Source organism: Talpa europaea (genome assembly GCF_964194135.1).
Source record: "Talpa europaea genome assembly, chromosome: 11".
In the NCBI taxonomy this organism is placed as follows: domain Eukaryota; kingdom Metazoa; phylum Chordata; class Mammalia; order Eulipotyphla; family Talpidae; genus Talpa; species Talpa europaea.
In genome coordinates this window covers 30358002-30380945 of record NC_140078.1, presented here as the reverse complement: position 1 = coordinate 30380945, position 22944 = coordinate 30358002, and the positions used below count along the sequence as shown (strand labels likewise).

Genomic DNA, 22944 nt, shown 5'->3' with positions numbered 1-22944 from the left:
TTTGATTTTCACTTTCTTATAGTTATTCATTTTTGACATGCTGCATTTAACCGGCCTATCCCTAGACCATTACCACACATCTTGAAATTGGATGAAGAACCCTAATGACCCCCACTCTAGGCCAGTTGGTATGAGGCCTCTGTGAAGAAAACATCACCAACAACAGCAGATAACCACTTTGAAAGGGCTACAGGGTGCTTCTGTCCTCAGGGGAGAGACAGGTTTCAGTAAGAACAAAAAGATGAAGAAAACGTTCAAAGATACAATAATTGAATCTCCATTGGTTATAGACTATGAATTCCAGAGAACTTAGTGAGCAGTTATGGGAAGTAGGAGATAGTGGCAAAAGAGTGAATGTACAGTTAATTCTGAGGATAAGAACATGGAAGATGAAGAAAAACCTAGTCCGTACTATCTTTTTATGGTGACCAAAATAAAGAACAGTAAAAAATACGAAGACATTTTTCCTGGTATGTTCAAGGTAGATTGTGGTGTTGGTATAATGACCAAACTTGGTCTTTCGCTCAAGCCCAGAAAGCCAAACTCTGAATCGCAAGAGTTGTCTTTACATGAAGTTTTATTAGAGTTGAACATCAAGGGAGTCACCAGAATAAGCACCCAAAAACTGGCTCCCCAAATGGTAGGAATGCTTGGATTATATAAGGGGCAAAGGAATGTGAGGGAAGCGTAGGACTTTATATTTCCAGAACTAAGGAGTTGCCCAGAAGTCTGGGTGACATGAGTCTTCTCAGCAGTCAGCAGCTTTTGGTTTATAAGGCCACCGTCAACTCCAGGGCGCACAGAAATTTATTAGGAGTGTCACACGATCAATTTTCCAAACTTCCAGGGACACAAGTGGAGCCATTTAAGTGTTAATGCCCTGGAGGAGGTAGAGGGAAGAGAGAGCAAAGGGTGTTTAAAAGTTTAATTCCACTTATTCCTTAATTTTTATTGTAGGGCAATTTTTTTATTAATTAGGTTGCAAAATGGAAGAGATCTGGCTATACTGGGATTGTGAGTACTGAGGGTTAGGAACAGAAAGGTATCTATTCTTGTGATGGATGTGCCAACCAGTCTACTTCTTAGTACCTTTCTGAGAAATGGCAAATTTTCTCTGAACTTAAGACTCTTTGAACCCTGTTCAAAGTGAGGAAGCCAGCATAACTAAGGAACATACTATGTTAAGTTAATCCCAGGACCTAGGGACCTCTTTTGAACCCTCTCAAAAAGGGCCTGTTTCACACCATTGCCTATAGTTCCTGGCTTTTAAAAATACTGTACTGTTCTACAGTTTAAATATACTGTATCTAGATCATTTTTTGCTTTATAGCTTTAGTTTTCCTTGGAATTAATTGGATACATCAATTCTGCAAATTTCTGTGCCTTAAAAAATAAAGTATTACCTTTTACTAACTTATTTTCTCTTTCTGGAAATATTTTATATGCATGGTACCTTGTCATTCTGTATCTGCTGATTCTTACTCTCTATACCTTTGAATCTATGCAACATGCAGGATAATTTCTTCAGTTCTGTCTTTTTTGCTGATTTTTTCCTTTACCCTGTAGTCTGCCATTTAACATGATTGTTGACTTTATAATTCAATTGTTTTTATTTGTTTTTTTCCAAATCTATCCTGTGCTTTGATAGTCTTATCATTTAATTTCCTCTTTTGTTTTTTAATGTGCTGATTTTATATTATGTAATAATTTCAAAATCTGTACTCTTTCTGGATCTGACTTGTATTATTTTTGTTTCTGTTTACTCTGGTTCATCTTGGATCTTGATTGTGATCTTTTTGTTCTTGGATCTTTCTTCTTACCTATGGAAATCCTCAAAGGCCTTGGTTAAAAGTGCTTCTTTCCGAGAGTATTTGCCAGGTGCCTAAGGGCACTTCCAGTTCAAGACCACTGAAACCACAAATTGTTGTATTGGGTTATTTAGGCCAAACAGAGTGAATACCAACCTATACCCATGGATTTCTGGTTATAGATCCAGGGAGTGGGAGGGAAAGTGGTTTTACATCCTTTTTTCTACCCTTAGCCAAAGTGCAAATAGACATGTGTTCCCTTTTGAAGAAAGTACAAAGTACCCTCTAAAGGCATCCTTAAGGATTTTGACTTCATGTAGTGGCTTCTGGTGGTTCCTGCCTCCATGATTAGGATTCAAACTTTGCCTCCTGTCCCCTTGACTAGCAGCCTATTAAAACCCAAGATACATACTAGTATTACTGTATGTCCCTAAGGAAAACTCCCAACTTTGGATCTAGCTTAACATTTGTTTGAATTTTCTTGTGACTAGACTCTAAATTATTTTCTTTGTTTCCTTTTATTTTAGCCATTCATTTCAAAGTTTCCGTTCTTGTCTGTAAATGTGTAAAAATAACATTAGAATAAGTAGCTCTTTGATTCTTTTTGCCATAAATTTAAGAGTGATTTCACCAGACTTGGCCAGGATATTAATCTGTTGACATTAGAACAGCGTGATAGTATATAATTGTGATTACAGACTACTTGAAAAGCAGAGAAAGCATACAAATAAAGTACAAATACATGAAACAGGAAACTATAGCTCCCTAATGAGACCCAAAAGTCTCATATTTGAAGTCAGATTTTATTTTTATGATGAGATTTGAATTCACATTTTATTTTTTCAATTTGATTGTTTTGTTTTGTTTTGTTTTTTGATTGGAGTAATGTTTTTACATCATTGTTTGTATTTGGGGAATATAAGAATCTACCCCCATTCAAGTGTAATTGCCAATTTCTAAAAACTTGGTTCATAGTAAACTGATTATACTTGTAAATGGAGGTCATTTTAAAGGAGAAGAAATAGAGATTTAGAAGGCATTAGAGTTTAATAAGCTCAAGGTCAAGACAAATGTGTAGCAGTTGCTATCCACCAAAATAGCTTTCAGACAGTCAACAAGAAGAAGCATTAACACTTACTCATTCAGCACAAACTCTGGAGGTGTCATCTATGGATATCTAATTGAGTTGAGAAACGTAGAAGTAAATGCTTTATGAGGAGCAGTTCCTAATCTAAGTACCTTCTAATTGGTATTGTCTTTATTGTGGCCGTCTGTATTGTTTTGATATAGTAGATATAACAGTATTCTAATAGTACAAAGTATACTATTCAGAGAGCATTTGTTGGCTGAACATGACTAGTGATTTTTGCTGTTTACTATTATTCTTAAGGCTACCTGTTATTTTTTTTAATGTCATGTATTGTTCCCAGGCCATAAAGTTAGTAACAAATTTGAGTCATTTCCTTTCATTCTGCACTTTCATTCAACACACATTTACTAGGTGTGTGCTACATATTCCACCAGAGTTAGTTACCTTTGTTGGGATTTAAAAAAAAAAAAAAAACCCACTAACTATAACCTCTACCCTCATGGAGTTTGCAGCCTAGCAAATTAAAAGGCTATTATTAAAAGTTAATTTTAACTTTTAAAATCACACAAGTAAATATAAAATTGCAACTGTGATAAGTGGTACAGAATAAAAGAATACATGCTATCAAAGTTTAGGAGAAAGGATTTACAGAAGTTCAAGTAAAAATTTCAGAAATTTTGAACACTATTCTAAACAAGTTCTTGTTCTGAACAAATTTTGAACCAAGTTTAAAACACTTCAAATCTTCCTCTTTATCATTACAAAGATTAATAGTTTGAATTACCTGTTGCACTTTAAGCATACCCTGTGTGCATAATAACTTGACCTTACCATGAAATGGATAATGCCACAAGTAAATATCCCCATTAATCATATGAACCTGTGCCCTGTCACACAAGTAAATGTGTTCCTCCCTTTCCACACACCATTGGAGATAACTGGCCAGTTTGAAGGGATGTCTGATGTCAGTGTTGTTTAATGTATGATTGGTGTTTTCTTCTAAGAATCCTTATATCCAGAGTAAATTCCAGCTTGGGATTTTAGATGGTGGTAGTTAGTAGATACATTTTTAAAAGCTTACACTTACAGAATTAAATATTATACAGTCTAATTTAAACATGAAACCATAAATAAATATTGAGTCATGAGTGTTTATAAATATTCTAAATTGAGCTGAAGTCCTTGTTTAAATTAAAAGTGCCACTTTTACCCTATGTCAGAAATCTTAAAAAGCGCATTTTGTTTTTACAAATCAAACCAATTATATTACCTAGTTGGGTTATATTAAGTCATGTCCTGCCCCTTAAAAACTTTTCAAATATTTTAAATGTATAAGGTCAGGAGTTATATATTCTTGTTTTAGTGGATTTTGAAAGGATATTTAAAAGTATTTTTGTATGTATGCAAACTGCCAAATTAATTCTGAATGGACTGCGCTTAAATTATTGTCATAATTGAGTCATCTGTCTTCATGGTTAGCTTTGAAAGAGTTTTTTAAACCCCTTATTGGTAGGATTATTGATGTTATTTTTAACTAATTTGGCAGTATGTGGCTACACACTTAAAATTTTTTAAAACAAATTGTGCAAAACTAAAAGTAGTTATAATGAAGTTGTTTTTCAGTCACAGAGTGACTGCTCTCAAATGAGATGAAAACTGAAGAATGTTCTTGTGTATATGCCAAGAGGCTTCTGGGATGGGCATATTTTTAAGGACTTAGAACATAAACAACTGTGATCTGTGGTAAAAGATTTAAATGACCTCATAATGACAGTGAGAACAAAGCATTTTTTAGTTATCATGGTGGTGTGTTAATTCATTGCAGTGTGTTTGTCATTCTACTATTTTGGTGTGTTAAAATGAAAGAGTCAACCAAAAAAATTACAGACTATATTTTAACTAAAGATGGTATTTCGTTATTGTTGTAAACAAACTAAATATCAGAAAAATATATTTCCTGAGAATAAATATTTTATGAATTATTCTAAAGAGCTAAAGTTCTTTTATTTAAAAAAAAAAAAAAACCCTATTCACATCATCACTCTGGGATTTAGCCATTTTTTGAATCCTAAAGTTTTGATTCATTTTCTGTTGGAGAGAATGTTTCAAACATGAAAGATCAAATAGTTGGCTCGAAGTAAGAATCCCTCTTTCAAGACAGATCAATTAAGTGTTTATTAAGTACTTAGTATGAGTCTGGCACTATGCTAAATATTATGGAATACAAAGGAAAGTGACTTTAGCCGCCTTTGGTCTGTCTGGAAGAAAAGACACACTCAGATGAAACTTGTGAAGTTATTTAAAGACATTGTATAATCAAGTACCAAATAGTATCATTTATATGATACAAAGAATGAAATAACCCTTCTTTTCAGAGAGGACTTTGGATCATTATCTAGGGCAGTGATGTTCATGTAGGGGTGGTTTTGACATGTAGGGGTGGTTTTGACTCTTCTCTCCCCAAGAGGACATTTGGCAGTGTCTGGAAGACTTTTTTTATTTTTGTGAGTAGGGTTACTAGTATTTAGTAGATAGGCCAGAAGTATTGCTTAATATCCTATGATGCACAGGATAGTTCTTTAAAACAAGAAAGTATCTGATCCATCATGATAATGGCGTTGAAATGAGGCAACATGATATTGAACCTACAAATGCCAAAGCTGGTAAATTTGGAAGTTAGGAAATTGACTTCTTTGTCCCCCTGGACCTCTTCTGCCCCTTTCGATGCTCTTTACTTAAGACCCATGGGTCCTAAAATGAGATGAGCATTGTGAATCCATAAACTCCCTGAACACTTTATGCAGACTTTTCCAGTATAGTGTTTACAGGAAAGATTCCAAAGCTATTAAGTTTTCCATGTATTCATGTTCCCCAAAGAGAAAGATTAAGACCCACTCACTATGGACTGGAAGTTAATAGAATACATCAAACCAATGTTCTAGCTACCTAAAAATATAACAACACAGAGCCTTCCTTACAATTGTGCTAAGGTACAGGTAGAGTTTAATTTCAGGGATCAGATGTAATCAGAGGATACTTTTTGGTGAAAAAAAATAGTCTAAATATGTTAATCTAATATTTTGAAATATTAAAATCATTCTTGGTGTATGATGAAATTAGACTGCTTTAAAGATTATTAAAACATTGAAATCTAATAATACAGTACTGTGTGCTTAGAATTTGACAGGACTGATTGTGTGCTGACCATAGGCACAATATGTAAATTGTGGTTTTTGTTACTTAAATGAACTTGCTTTGTCAGGATTGGCCACTTTTCTATCAAATGTGGATCCCACTTTATATTCCCTAGGTGTTATGTATCTGTTGATTCAGTAAGTTATCTGGATATAGTTTGATACAGTCCACATTTCTCCTGAAAACTGTTTAGTAAATTGTGTTTTTCTTAAACATTTTTGAATTGAGGGTTATGTTTTAGACTTGGCATCCAATTAATCAGAGATCCTACCAACAGTATGTCATAAAAATAGATCTACATAACCTTGTATGTACATATAATTTAATACTTTTCTAAATCATAGAAATTTGGAGATTAAGTCTTGGTTTAAAAGCCAAAAGAAAGGGACCTTAGAGATCTCTATTCCAGCTGTTTCATACTATTCTTTGGGGGTCAAGACCCAAAGCACTACATTTAGTTCTTTCATATATTTGGACTTCTACCAAATATTTTCTTGAAAGGAAAAAAATGATGTATGTGGGATGGGGGAGTTGCATTCTTCTGACGTAGATTCACCTCATTTTGCAGATAAGGAACCTGAGACCCAAAGTTTCACATTTTGTTCATGGACTGCACATTTTTTTTTTCTGGGTCAAACCAAGATGTTAGATGTATTTGGTAATTGTATAGAAGAAAACCAAAAGTTCAGTTTCTAACTGTGCAGCTTCCTAGCGGCATGTTCTTAGGCTAGTTGCTAAATGTTCTGTTTTTGTGTACTCACCAGAAAAAAAGGAAATTACATTCTTAGTAGTGTTTTCATTTGCTTAGAATTTAGGATATATCTGGAAAGATAATCAGGATTGCCTTTGTCTCTCTAAAAAACGCATTTTGAATTATTCCATTAATTGTTTATTATAATAATATTTGTTATCTAAATAGTTAAGCTCCCTCCTCCCCAAGCAAAAGATTGGCCAACTATCACCTCCCAAGATTATTACAGAACAAAACAAGCATCTTTATCAAAGGGTATAGCACAGTAGTCATATTTCCATTCCTTTGGCAGTAGTAAAGCTCTTTATGGAATGATAGATCAATTTTGGGCTTTCACCTTCTCACTTTCTCCATTTATTATATATAAACTGCATAAATACGTGAATTAGGAGCTGCAGAATTTAAGGAACAAAGATCTATGAAATATTGATACAACAGCAAATGACTGCATGTGAAGAGCTATGAAGAACAGACTGACCTTGTTGGTCCTGTTGAACATAAAGATGTGACCTACAGGGCCTCCCCAGTGGCGAAGCGGTTGAGTGCTGGTTTGCGAAGCTGCCTGCAGCCTCTGTCGCGCCGGTTCAATCCCCGGCCGCTGGGCGAGGGTCCCACATGGCGTGCAGACCTCTCCTGCCGCCCACTGCTCCCCTCAGCAGTGTACTTCGTCAGGCTGCCTGTTCTGTTCCCCGCTCTGGCTCTGAATTCTCTCACCCTCCCGCACTTCTGACTGTACCCAGTGCTTGTACAAATAAATAAATAAATAAATCTTTTTTAAAAAAAGATCTTTGTTTTTTTTAAAAAAAAAAATGTGACCTTACATAATGCTTGAGGAAAGTTATGAGAATTCTTCCTTGCAGCATGTTTATTACACAAGGATTGTCTTAATAAATGGTTTTACAGCCACCTGTAGTTTCCAAGGAATAAAGGCTTTCACTTGGGTGACAGAAGCAAGTAAAAACACTGTGTTAAAAGTCCACTGACCTTTTGCTACCAAAAATTAACTAGATTATTTTATTTTAGTTTACCTTAATTAAAAGCTCAAAACAATTAAATGTAGATGAATGAAGACTGAACCTAAAGGATTTTCTTATCTCACTTGACCATGTATCAAGTACTGGCTTTGTCTATTTTGGTTTGGTTAGATTTTTTTTTTAATGTTTGTTGTTAGGAAATAGCTTTGATATAAGTTGATCCTATATTACTCTTATTTAAAATTCAGTGTTGCATTTTATCTTGCTACCCTATAGATATGTTGTAAATTATAGTTTTGAATGAATAAAGATAAAACCTCTTTAGAAGTTATTTGTTCTTCTTATTGAGGTAATGTTAGGGTCTCCCTCCCCCCTATCAGGTATCACCACTGCAGTATACCCACCACCAAGTTACCCATAGTCCACCACCAAGTATGACATTTTAAACTATTTGTGTTTTTCCTCAGGTCTTAAAGAAAATGCAGAAGAGATGGTCAAAAACAGATTAGAAGGAAAGAATCAGCTGACCCCTTGGGAACAATTTTTGGAGAAGAAGAAAGAGAAAAAAAGACTGAAAAAGAAACAGAAGGTAGCAATGATAATTATGACTAAATACTGAATAGTAGTTACGAATTATGGTGCTCGTACTTGGCATCCATTATCTCATAATGTAAACACTCACTAGAGTAGCCCTAACAGTTACTGCAATTTCAAGAAAGGGATGAACCCTATGGGGCAGATGTTTTCTGCAAAGCCACAAAATGATGTATAAGCCATGGTAATAGCCCAGAGCCACTTTAACCGCTGTGCTCTAACATCTTATTTTTACATGCTACCTACATAAAATACATAGTTAATATATAAATGTAAAGCATTATGTTCTTTGCTATGTTCTTGAGTAAGAAAGGTGTGTATGGACTTTTTAATTTGAGAATATATACATACAGAAGTTTTTAACATGGTGAAAATTTTGTGTGCACATTTCTATTTTGCAACCTACATTTTTCACTTATTATTATGGCTCTTTTAACATCATTCTATTTTAAAATCCCTTTATTAAGACTATTTCCTGTATGCTAATATGATCTCTAAGAAAAATCTGATTTGACTTCCATTGTTCAGGGATAACATTTTTTCCAGAATTAGAATCCCTAGTAATAGCAAGACCAGAATCTAGATCTCTCACTCAGTGTTCTTTCTTAGGTACTGTAACTCTCTTTGTACTATGTGGCACCTTGTGACTTTCAGTGCTTATGAAAATAGAGGACTGCAAGTTGAATGATGCCATGGAATGATTTTTTTATACCCCTATTGTAGTTAAGTGTTTCTGGAAATGGATAATAAAATGAAATGGGGTTAGAACCCTGCCCTCATTGTTATACTTCCCCAGACTTCCTTTAAAACTAAGTAGGTGGTAAAATATCTTTTAAAAAGAGTAAAATTCTTCAAGATTAAGCCAGTGTATTAGAAGACTTAGAAATGTTTCTTTATAGGAGTCAATCAAATAATCACTTGTTTTTGAGACCTTTAGCAGCTGTTCTCTTTGATTTTCATTTCTTAGCTTTGAACTTATCTTGTGCTTTTTCTCTTTCCCTTCATTGGACTAAGATAAGACTGGACTGATTTTAACATTAAAAATACATCTGTTGAGTGCCCAGTCTGTTCTAGACTCAGTGCTCACTACTACACTTGGTAAATCCGACAAATCCCATCCACCTCCCTAGGTTTTTCTTTATATTGATTTCACAACCTCTTACAGATACCAAAATTCCTGGATACTCAGGTTGCTTAGAGTCAGCTCTCCATATCTGCTTATTCTACATCCATGCATTCAACCAACCCACATCCATAGGTGGTTGAATCTAGGAATGGTGTGCCCAGGATATGATTAACCAACTGTATTAAAAAAAAAATCCATATATAAGTGAACCTGTACAGTTTAAAACCATATTGCTTAAGAGTAAGCTGCATTCTTGGTTAAAAACATGTTATAGCTAAACCTATTGTAATAATTTGGTGATAAAAAAATTCCTAGAAGCTTTTGTTCTGAGAAGGTTATTAATATTAGGAGTTTTTAGGGGTTGGTTAGTCCTCAACTTTTTTTGTTAAGATGACTTAAAGATGTTGTAGATTCTAAAGATAAATTCAATCTGGTTAGTCTGATCTTAGCTCACATATGTTCTGTTTATTTTTTGTAATACTTGATTTTTTCATCTAGGTATACAAATTTAGTAGTAAGTCTGTCAGATTTGATTAGGGAAAATTTAATTAACATATTTGCTTAAAAACAGCCCAAGAGTTGTCAGGGGTGGATTATAAATAAAACAAGATACTTGTTGAAATTGAGTGGTAAAAATATGGGTTCATTATGCTGTTCTTAACTACTTTTGTAATGTGAAATTTTTATGTTGAAAATCATTTTCATTGACCAGCAAATAAATTGTTTTCATTAATAATTTAAAAGATAACCCATGATGTAATACTTTAAGCTATTGATAGTCTTAGCATTTCTCAGTATTGTGATACAAAGCTATCTTTTCATAATTCCTAAAAGTATTCTCTGAATGTCTATATTACTTTATCTCTTATAGCATTTTCTATGTTGAAGTATTATCCCTTATGTATAATCTATTTATGCATCTAACTTAGGTAGATTTTAAAGTGTTTGATGACAGAAACTATGTATCTGATAACTTTCATTTTTCCCCAAATGTCCTACATAGTTTCCTGCATTTATTAAATACTTCATATGTATTTTTTGAACAAGCAAGAATGACTCAGATGGGAGTTATTCTCTAAATTAATCCATTTTAAAAACTGATTTAATTTTAGATTGAATGACTTGATTTATAAGAAATATGATTTTCCTTCACATATATTGTGGTTTTGTAATAAACTGTATGTATAAATATTTCAATTTTAAGGCTCTTGCTGAAGAAGCCAGTGAAGATGAACTTCCCTCTGATGTTGATTTGAACGACCCATACTTTGCTGAAGAAGTTAAGAAACTAGGTAAGCCAGCTCATATATGTAGTTTTCAATTGGAATAAAAAGAAAAAAGGTAATATGGGTAGGAAAATACAAACTACTTATTCTTTTGAAATTGTAGAGCTTCTTTAGTGACTTATAAGTAAGTCTGTCCTATAGAATATTATTGTAGAATGGGTCATTTTGTCTGCTGTACATACAAGAAGTAATTTCATTATAGGAAGTATTTGATAACATGAATAATTTATCAGTTTTACTGAAGGTTCCTTTCAAGAAAATATAGACAGGTTGACTATAAAGGTATGGGGGAAAAAGTCATCTTGAGTGTTTTCTTTACTTAACATATCCACTCACGATCTTTTGCAGAGTCTATGAAGAATTATGAAATATATGTTTGGTTGTATATTTGTATAATTTTTAATTTTTACATGGTATTGCAGTATAAAAGTTTTTCTACTCAAATATATAAAAGTATCTGAGTCTTGTTTTATCCCTTTTGTATTTATCCTGCTTCAGTTTTTTTTTTTTCCAAAGATTTATTATGCATGCAAGAACTGGGGTACAGGCCAGAGGTGGGGGTGGTTGAGAGGATTCACCAGAGACAGAGTGGGCAATAGAATAGGCGGATTGACTGAAATACACTGCTGAAGAGAGCAGTGGGCGAGTCAGGGAAGGTCTGCTGAGCCATGTGGGTAGCTCCCTGGTTGGGGATTGAACTCGTGCTGCAGTGGCTGTAGATAGCTTCATAGGTTGCGTCTTAATCCCTTGCGCCACCATGGAGGCTCTATCCTGTTTCATTTTAACTGAAAGCCAACTTCATCCCTTTTTCCCTGAATTCCTACACTATCTGGTATCTGATTTCCCAAATCCAGGGAACCTTGTTTGCATTGCACACGTGCCACTCATTCTTTCCTTAATACTTTCCTTGTTATCTTTTTGATACACATACATGTATATGTAAAGTTCAGGCCATGCTTTTTAACAAGTCAATACAGAGGCATTTTGTAAGCATTTTTCATTTGTTCTCATACATTTTACTGTCTCTGATCTGAATACCACACCCTTGAATCCCCAAAACCCTTGCTTCTGGAGCAGCACCAAGCTGGCATTGTAAAGAAAAGGATTTCATGATGCTTTCCTGCTTCTTGTCCCTCATGACTATGGACCAGAATAGTTTCTGATAGGAAAGTCAGAATTGCTCAAAATTATTTCCTGATAGTTAGGGTCTTTTAGTACTGACATTTTATTGATGACAAGGAGATCAAGATGAATAAAGTCTAGAATAGAATGTGAGATTCTTAAGAATTGGAAAAGGAAATGGAAACTTAGAATATTCTGCTTTTTATCATCCATGAGTGGTCATTTCTTGATGATAGACTTATCGTCTGATTCAGGAAACAAAGTTTGTAGTGGAGAAATATGAAGGATTATAGTTTCCTTCTCATTCCAAAATGCTTCATTTGGCATGTGAAATCTAATCAGATTGCAGAACTTAGGGTAGGACTCAAAGAACAAGTTAAATAGTTTGATAGGTTGGAGAAGCTTGTGTCTTGGAGTTAGCATTTTCAGATCATAAATAAGCTTTTCTAACATTAATATCAAAAGTTCCAAGGGGGAGTATAGATAAAATTTGCTTATTTTCAATGTACTTTTTGATCTACATTTTCAGAATAATTATTTTATATAATTACACTATTTTGAAAATATGGTTGATGCCTTAAAAGAAATAAGTAGGCTGATATAGACAGCCTAACTGGGAGGAAGAAGAAGCATAGCTTATTTTATATAGGATAGACAAAGAAGGCTTCTCTGAAGTAGTGAATGACATATGAGCTGAGACAGAATGAGGGGGAGTCTGGCATAAAGTGCTGGGTTAAAAGCTTTGCAAAGGGGAATGTGGGTAAAAAGGCTGTGAGGTGAGAAAGAATTTGTCATGTAACAGAAATTGAAAGATACCTGGCCAGAGAAGGAATTTGGTATGAGACCAGGCGAGGATACAGGACCAAACATGCAGGGCTTTATCATTTCAAAAAATCCGGTTTTTACTCTACTGTCAATTGGAAGCCACTGAAAGGTCTTAATGTGATGTGATCTGGTATTTATTTTATTAGCATATTGCTCTATTTCCTGTGAAGAAAACAGATTGAAGAAAGACACTGGCGAGAACTGGGAGTTCAGGCTTTGGTAGAGATCTGGACAAATAATGATGGTTGACTTAGAGGGCATGCCAATAATGGAACTAGAAGGAGAAAAAGAAATGGGATTCTGGATATATTGTGAAGGTGGACTAGCTGATTTATTTGGATAAGGAAAAAATTTAACCTAACTCCTAGATTGGTTTGGGTCTCTAAAAGAATGCTTTTCCGTTTAATGAGTTTAGAAAATAGGTTTAGGTGAGAAATAAAGTCTGTAGGTCTATTTGTGTGTAATCTCCTTGAGATGTCAGTTAGCTATCCAAATGGAGGTATAAAGTTGACATAATTGTGAGTCTGGAAGATCAACTTAAAAGTCAAAGTGCAAAAGCATATAAACTATGGGACTAGAGGTAAAAAGTACTGATAAGAGAGGGGGATGTGATTGTACTATGAGGTTGAATAAAGCCTCCAGTCATACTTGAGGAGGTACTTCAGGCCCACCTCGGAAATATTGTAAATTTTCTTTACTGGCCATGCAATAAAGCTGGCGATAGGAATTTTTTGGTGCATATAAAAGTTATGTTTATACTATACTGTAGTCTATTAAGTGTGCAGTAGCATTATGTTTAGAAAAACAGTGTACATACTTTAATAAAATTTGACAGAGATAAGTGAACACATGCTTTTGGAAAATGGTGCCAATAGACTTGTTTGACATGAAGTTGCCACAAACCTTCAATTTGTAAGTATCTGCAAAGTACAGTAAAGTGAAGCACAATAAATGAGGTATGCCTGTACTTGGAAAGTAGGGGGGGAAAGCTTAAACTGAGAAGGAACAGCTGCGAATAGGAAGAAAAGCACTGGTGTCTGGACAGGTGTGTAGTTTAAGTCTCAGGGTTGAACAGGACAGAAGCCTTTTAAGCCAGATAGATTTGGATACATGTATCCACCTTTCCCTTGGGCAGTCCCATATTGCTCTTCAAAATACAAAGAAGTTCACCTTATTGATTGATGCCAGGTCCAGTGTTTAGCACAGATCAGGAGCCAATGTAAGTACTAGAAATATTTTCTAATTTTTCCTTCCTTTACACTGTAAACTTGCTATAATTTTTCTGTTTTTCTCTAAATGACAAACTTGAAGCTTCAAGAAAATAATGTCCTTCTGAAATTATTTTTTTATGAAATATTTGTTTATTACTGTCTAATTACATAACCTCTTTAATAAGATTTTATTTTCGAGAAAATAAAATGAAGTATATCACATGTAAATGTACCCTATTAAAATGTATTCATTTTTTTGATAACTTTGGATATTTGGTACATTTTCATGAAAATCTAATAATGTACATATATTTGATTCATTCAACCACTTTGTTGAGTGAGATATACTGCTTGTATGTTTTTATAATTTACAAATAATTTCCTTTGCATTCTATCTCTAATCGAAACGTCAGCTCATTTTATAGATGAGTAAACTAAAACTAAATGAACATAGTTGAAATGCACAAAATTCAGTGGCAGATGAACCCTAATGGTCCCCTTCATTTTTTTTTTTTAAGATTTATTATTTATTTAGTCAATACCTGGGGTACAGGCCAGAGGCCTGAGAGGATTCACCAGAGACAGAGCGGGGAGCAGAAAAGGCAGATGGACCGAAAGCACTGCTGAGGGGAGCAGCGGTTGAAACAGGAGAGGTCTGCCGCATCATGTGGGAATCTCCCTGGCCGGCTGGGAATGGGACCCGCGCTGCAGAGGCTGGGAACAGCTTCACAGCACTGTGCTCAACCCGCTATGCCACTGGGGAGGCCTCCTTCATTTTTTTTAAAGATTTATTTTTATTTATTTATGCATACAAGAACTGGGGTATAGGTCAGAGGTACGGAGCTATGAGAGGATTCACCAGAGACTGAGTGGGGAGCAGAACAAGCAGATCCACTGAAATGCACTGCTGAGGGGAGCAGCAGGTAGACTGCAGAGGTCTGCTGCGCCATGTGGGTCAGATCTGCCATGTGGTTCAGCTCTGGGGCCAGGGACTCATGCTGCAGTGTCTGGTGATAGCTCAATAGTGCTGAGACTTCATCCCCTGCGCCACCAGGCAGGCTTGGCCCCCTTCATTTTTGTAACTCTGTAAGCACATTGTGAAGACCAAAGCCCAAGCCAGGACCTATAAGAGCTAGAGATGGCTAGATTTCCTAGCAAAGACACAGTGTCCAGAGGAAGATTAATAGACAGCGTCTTATTATGGGCATTGATCTTGGATGTAGAAACTTGCTGCAAAATCGTGAATCACGGGCCTCCCTGGTGGCGCAAGGGGTTAAGGTGCAACCTATGAGGCAATCCGCAGACTCTGCAGCACAAGTTCTATTCCACATGGCGCAGCAGACCTCTCCTGACTCACCCGCTGCTCCCCTCAGCAGTGTATTTCAGTCTATCTGCTTATTTTGCTCCCCACTCTGTCTCTGGTGAATCCTCTCACTCCCCACACCTCTGGCCTGTACCACAGTTCTTGTATGTATAAATAAGTAATCTTTAAAAAAAAAATTAGTGAATCACTAGGAGCCCTGGTCTGCACTCCAATGAATTCCCTTAACTACTCTTTCAAAAGAAATGTTCAACTAAGCCCTCTGAAGCTACTTTTTTAGTTTTTTTATGGGAACAGTTCTCTGGCATTGTAAGTAATGGAAAATGGAATTTCCTTTAATAATCCTTTTGCAAATCATTTTTTTGCAGTTTATCTTTTTCCATAAATGTATTCTGTTACATATTTTCCTTAAAGAGAGAGTATTCTCAGTAAGCATTGTTAACTATAAAATTCTGACTTCAAATTTCTAGTCTCTAAGTATTCAACTTGTTAGAGTCAATCCATATGTATTTTTTGCAGCAATTCCAGGAGATCAAGATGTGGTTTTTTACTTGAGAAAAGAGTCACTGAAAAATAAAGATAACATTTCAGAATAGACACTTTCATTTCCCTCGTACTCATCATACTAATATTAGGTATCAGTTTTAGCTCTGACCATCTTGAAGATTCTTTTTTCCTCCCTTGTTGCAACTTTCCTTTCAAGTTTATTTTTATGACTTTTCACCAGGTTGTTATAAAATCCAGATTAGTTCATTGTGGGCTCTTTGAAATTATTTCCCACAGCTGTATGTGAAGATCTTTATTTCCTTTGTGTTATAATCATATACAGCTATACAGCCTGATTTTTTTTTTTTTCCGCTGCCATGAATGATCTCCTACATATGTCACTTGTCCATTCACTTAAAAAGGGGCTCTTACCTTGATAACATAATAGCAGAAGCAAATTTAGGTGTAGGGCACAAGTGGAATCTTGATGATACTTATATGTATAAATACATTCATATACTTTAATACAGAGAAAATATTATTTAACATGGATACATTCCCTGAGTAACAGTTGAGATAGGAGCAGTAATCATTTTCACTTTAGGGAGGACTGCATGCAATAATATTTCTGCTTGGAAATACAGACAGATGCTTTGGTAGCACAGGTGGGTTTTGTAGTTGAGATGTTTTTATACAGAAAAGTGTTTATATATTCAAATCACTTAGGTTTTGTTGTGATTTGTTTCTATGTTAGGAAAGTATTTCTTCTATTTTAAGTTCAGGTAAAAAGTCTCTTGTATTTTCTTATAGGATCTGTTTATTTTAATGTCTAACTCTTTACCTGTATTTTATTTTTACTGTATTTCATGAGGCAAGACTAATTTCTTTTTCAGGTTTTGTTTTGTTTTTCAGAATAGAGCAAATTGCCCAGCACCAGTCTTTGAAGAATACTTCTGCCCCCCCAATTTGTTTATAATGCTATATTTTATTATATACTAAACATTCTAATCTGTTCTTCTTGTTTTATACACTGTATTTTGTTTTACTTTGCATAGTACATTTTAGTACACCAATGTCACTCATATCAAATCTATTTTATTAATCAAGATTCTTTAAGTAGAATCTCACTAAGAATTTTATTAAATGTTTATGTTTATCATGATTGGATATTGAATTTTAGCAAATGTTTATTCAATGTTTATTGAAATGATTTTACATTTTTCCTTTTTTAGTTGATATGCAATTATACTTTGAGAAGAAATTCCTTCTTTATAATATTTAGTCAGTTCATCCAAATGTAATGAATTTTTATATTCATAGCTATAGTCATCTATCAGTAATTTTTTTACATTAAATTTCTGTACATTTATTGCAAGATTATTCCTAGTTATCTTGTATTTTTGTTTCTAGTATAAAAAGATTGTTCCTGATAGTCTTTTAAATTTTACCCCACCTCTGTTGGCTTGTTATGTCAGGCATAAAGAAAACATCGATGAAATCTTCAAAAGATGGTGCAGCTCCAGAAGAAGAAAGTGAAATAGAAAGACAAAAGGTAAAACTTGATTACTGTTACATACCTCATGGATAATATGTACAGTTTATTATTTTTTTTATTTATTTTTCCCCTAATATATTTATTTCACCCCTGCTTCGGGGGTTATAGGTTCAAACCTCTACAAATGAATATTTTCATACCCTGCCCACCACTAGTGCCCAGACAATCCTTTGCATGTTTCATTGGTCCCCTTCTCTCCCACCACCATTGTCCTCTGGTTACGTCCATTTTGCAATCAGATGTTAAGAGTTTATTACTGGTTTGGTTTGACTGAACCTTTGTTGTGTTTCTCAATATTCCACATATAAATGAGACCATCCAGTATTTGTCTTTCTCCTTCTCACTTTTTTCACTTAGAATTATACATCCATGTTGTGGCAAACAACAAGAGTGCACTCTTTCTTATAGCTGAGTTGTATTCCATTACACACACACAAATACACACACACTTTTCTGATATTCTTCTCTGTCCTTGGGTATTTGGGCTGTTTCCATAACACAGCTATTATAAATAGGGGTGCAATCAATATAGGAGTACATATATCCCTTCAAATTCATGTTTTTATATTCTTTGATTCCATATCTGGGAGCGGAATTGCTGGGTCACATGGGAGATCCATTTGTAATATTTTGACAGACCTCCATGCTATTCCTCATAGGGCTGGACCAGTTTACCCTCCCACCAAGGAGGGACAAGGGTTCCTTTTTCTCCACATCCTCACCAACACTTGTTTCTGGTCTTAGTGATATAGGAATATGTACAATTTAAATACAGTTCTTCATGTGGGTAGTCCCTAATTAAAAAAATAATCATAACTGATCTTAGCAATGAAATTTATAAATAAGTTTAATAAAATGCATATTAAATATTTTATCAGTGTGGTATTCAAATAGATTTTTACTAAACATTTCTCCAACTGATGGAAAGTTAAAATTTACCTTAAGCCCAAGGTTTAACAGTAAGTGTCTTACTATGTGAAACTCTTACTATAATTGAGACATAATATTACTATTAAAACAAAAATCATATAACCATAAATTTTAATTCAATGAGACTTTGTCCTGTAATGCAGACTTTGCTTTTATAACTTATCAAATACTAATTCCCCTCCATTTTTATTACAAACGGAAATTTAAAGGACAAAATTAAACCCTGTCTTGGCAGTGCAGTGAACTTTATGCATCAGTGATGCCAAAGATCCACGGCACATAATAACATGTATTTTTGCTGAAGTAGGAAATGGAGGCAACAATTTCACTATCACTGACATGGTCACCTAAATTATACTTTTTAAGGCATCTTTTCTAATTCTCCATTTATTGTAAATACGGTAGTGCTCATAGAGTTAAAGAGCACAAAGAAATTTCCTTTCTTTAAAAAGAAAGCTAACTGCTCTATGTTTAGTAGATCCAGAAATCTCCACACAGCTCTCCACAGTGGTTGGACCAGTTTGCACTCCCTTCTGGACCTACTAAACGTAGAGCTTCCATATGATCCAGCAATTCCACTCCTAGGTATTTACCCAAAGGACACAGAAACATCAATTCCAAAGAACACCTGCACCCCTATGTTTATAGCAGCACTGTTTACAATAGCTAAGCTTTGGAAACAACCCAAATGCCCAAAAATAGATGACTGGATCAAGAAGATGTGGTACATATATACCATGGAATATTACTCAGCATTCAAAAAAGATAAACACATGCAATTTGCAGCAACATGGATGGCGCTGGAAAGGATCATGCTCAGCGAAATAAGCCAGAAAGAAAAAGAAAAATACCGGATGGTCTCACTCATAGCAGGAATCTAGAAAACTTAAATAAGGGACCAGGAAAATGAATAACTATAAGAAAGTGAAAATCAAAATAAATAAAAAACTATGAACCAGAGACACTTTTAGGGGGGCGGGGGTGGGAGGGGAGGGATTGGGGTCAGAATGGGGGGGGGGCGGCAGTTGTATGAGGAATATAAAAATAAAATTTATTATTTAAAAAAAAAAAAAGCTAGCTGCAGGTGCCAGTGATAGAAGTGAAAGGAAAATAAAGCGGTGTAAGGTGCTAATAGAGGAAGATAGGCAAAAGTCTGGCAGCATACTCTTAATTTTTCTAGTAAACATGGTTGCTTAATCTAGAGGGTTCCATTTAAAATTACCATGGTCAGTGGAAAATATGTATTTAGTGGATACTTGTGGGTTCCTATGAGCTGGCTACTAGCTGGCCACTCATGGGCAAATGTGACCTATTTGCTCTCCACGAATTATAGCAGAGCATTCCTTGACTACCTATGGAGTAAAGCCCTATATCATGAGGCAGGCCCTGTAATGCCTAGGCTGCTGTTGACCTGATTACATAACTCAGCTCTCTCCATGGTGGTCTTCGGGTAACTGCCTGTGATAACATCAGCACATATACTTTGCTGATGCAAATGTCTCTTGATGTATGGTCACGATGTCCCCTTTACTGTTCCTCATAAAACTTTGTCCCCCATTCCAACCCCACCTTTATACCATTGTTGCATGATCACCTTTTACTAGCTTGTATGCTTTCATTAAATGGCACAAGAACTTCTACTCAAGTAGCAGAGTCTTACCTTGCAAACCTGCTCAACAACTGTTGTGTCCCCCGCCGTTGTGTCCCTTATCACATTCCTGCACAAAGCGGCAACAAAGCTCCTGTTGCACCAGATACTGACATTACTTTAGATTTAAAAAACACATATTAGCATCCAGCCTTGATATAAATGTTTTAATACAGAAAAAGTAAAGGCAAAAATAAAAGAAAAAAGAAATTTCTTGTTATTAAAATTTATATTTGCAAAGTTTAATTTGTATCACAATATACTACACATTTGCTAGATTTTGCATCATTGCTTGAAAAAAACAAATGAAAATGGAGAATTTTTATTTGGAAGACTTGGGGACACATGTTTCTACATCCTACTGGCCGGTTACCCATAGTAAAATATGATCTGATTTTTTTTTTTTTTTTTCAGTACAAACTTTAACCACTATTCTGCTCTTAGTCATGTTGCTTCTAAAAATTTTGCCTTAGTGTTCTACAAAGAACTCTTTGTGAGTTTTGGTAATCCACAATCAGTTTGCAGATGACAGATGTCATCCTGGAGCAGTAGTGACTGAGTTTTCTTTTCCTAGAGGGGATATCTGCCCCCACTACTGTTCTGGGGGTAAAAACATTGATGTTGTAAGTTTGAACTTTTTTGTTTAAAACTTATAGGCTGAAATGGCTTTGCTTGTGATGGATGAGGAGGAGGAGAGCAAGAAGCACTTCAATTATAACAAAATTGTGGAGCACCAGAATCTGAGCAAAAAGAAGAAAAAACAACTTATGAAAAAGAAAGAATTATTAGAGGATGACTTTGAGGTAACCAGAGATAAAACTTATTAGCCTGTTAAAACTGGAATTGAACCAAAAGTCAGCTTTTTTTTAATGTTAGAATTGCATGCATTGTGATACTCATACTAGGAAACATATACATAAGTCTAAATAAGAAACAACAGGTTCACACAATACCATACTACACTCACTGCATACAATGGTCATTGCAGTAGACTATGCTTTTTTAATTGCTAATTCCTATTACCATTGCGCCTTCTTTTCCCTAATTTTGCTAAATACACATTCCCAATATCCATACAATCGCTGTGCATGAGTTTGAGTCCTCTACAGAAAACACAACAGCTGTCAGAAACTACTTAATGATTTCCAAGTGCTAACATGGAAGAACAAGGGGAAATTTTTAAATTTATTCAAAGAATGGAGAAAGCATACAGATTAACATCCAAGTAGCATATAGAGGGCTTTTGAGAACATGCTGTAACTCCAGTTTATGTAAGTCAGTTCCATGTATTCCGGTCTTCCACTGAACTTTTCAGTGAATTGGTTGTTTTATGGAAAGTTAAAAGCAAAGAATGATATATAGAAAAATCTGCTATTATGAGAACTATCTTCACACCTTAGTAATTATGAGCAAAACCATTTTTCATGGGTGTTTGGTGGTAGTATCACATCATTACTATAAGTAGCACTAGTCCATCTACAGATGAACTCATCTTTCCCGTCGGAATGATGGATGGCAGTGAGTTGTGCTACCTTTCTTGCTGGTCACCTCTGTGCCTGTCAACACTTAAAAACTCAACTGCAGTTAAGGGTACACTCTTAAATGTAAATTTTGTGCTTTTATAAAAAGATAAGAAGATAAATTTGGGACTTGTAGCTGACCTGATCTTGGTCTCAAGGGTGCTCTCTTTCTCATAGTGGTCTTTAAATCTTTTGCACAGTGGCCACTAATTTTAAAGTTTTTTTTGTTTTTGTTTTTGTTTTTTTTGATGTACTCAAAATGCAGAGACAACACATAAAACTCCAGTAGGAGATACTATCACTGGCTTAATTTTCCCAGCCAGAAATAGTTTTAACATTGGAAGCCTGGGGAAACCTTCTACAGTGGCTTAAGTGACCAGATCACTCTATATACACATTATAGGCATTCCTTAAAACCTTCACGATAAGAATAAATATGTTCTGTGCATTGTGGTTCAAGCCTTAAAAGTCCATTGAAGATCTGTGGGAAAACAGGGAATCAATCCAAAATGCACCCATTTGTATTTTATATAATCAATAACTTGCTGATCTAATTTTTTTTAATTCATGTTTTCCTTTTGGACTTGTAGGTAAATGTTACAGATGCACGGTTTCAGGCAATGTATACATCCCACTTATTCAATTTGGATCCTTCAGATCCTAGTTTCAAGAAAACAAAAGCTATGGAAAAAATCCTTGAGGAGAAAGCCCGGCAGAGAGAACAAAAAGAACAAGAACGTACTCAGGCAATAAAGAAAAAAGAGAGTGAAATTCAAAAAGAATCACAAAAGAGGTCCATTGATCCTGCCTTGTCAGTGTTGATTAAATCTATAAAGAACAAAACAGAGCAGTTTCAAGCAAGAAAGAAACAAAAAGTCAAATAGCTTAACTGTATGATTTTTCTTTTTGGATTGAGAATATGATCTCCTAAAGTATACAGAATGGTTAAAGGAATATTTTGGGGGAACAAAGAATAGAATAAAATCTTACTATGATCATTTTAGAATTTCTCTCTATAAGTAATGGTTGGACTTAATTGTGTGTGTCTGACAGATTTTTACTGTATATTTCCAGTGATTAATAATAATTTAAGAATTACCCAAAATATAGGATTTATCAAATTTTTGTTCTATAAAATTCAGTTCATCCTTAAAAAAAAAGTTAGCTTTTTTAATGACTGTTTGAAATTGTAAAGAATAGAACAGTGCCCTATTACTCAAACTTAAGTCTGAATAAGAGGAACAATTTGAAAATATGTGTGTGCAATACATTAAAATTTCTCTGGAAGCAGGAGGCAGGTTTAGATTTCTATTAGGATATTTATTTTTCTAGCCATAATGGATAGGAATCAGTAACTTTCTTTGTTGTTTGGTCATGTTTATCATAGTTAGCCCATAAGATTATTTGCAAATAAAAGTATGAAATATTTTTATTGTTTATAGGACTGATTTATTTCATATATTTATTTCAAATGCCCTCTGGAACAATATCTGAAAAACTGA

General features: G+C 34.8%; 1 protein-coding gene across 1 annotated transcript in view; it reads left to right on the top strand.

Moving 5' to 3' along the window:
• ESF1 (ESF1 nucleolar pre-rRNA processing protein homolog) overlaps positions 1 to 22326 on the top strand; it is a gene marked incomplete at both ends in the record, with an annotated part of 56642 nt that extends 34316 nt beyond the window's left edge. Inside the window, 5 exons of the mRNA XM_084246493.1 lie at positions 8286 to 8407; positions 10743 to 10830; positions 17265 to 17341; positions 20579 to 20725; positions 22033 to 22326. Coding sequence (XP_084102619.1) covers positions 8286 to 8407; positions 10743 to 10830; positions 17265 to 17341; positions 20579 to 20725; positions 22033 to 22326 — 728 coding nt within the window. The remainder of the gene's footprint in view (positions 1 to 8285; positions 8408 to 10742; positions 10831 to 17264; positions 17342 to 20578; positions 20726 to 22032) is intronic.
• Between the last annotated feature and the right edge of the window lie 618 nt (positions 22327 to 22944).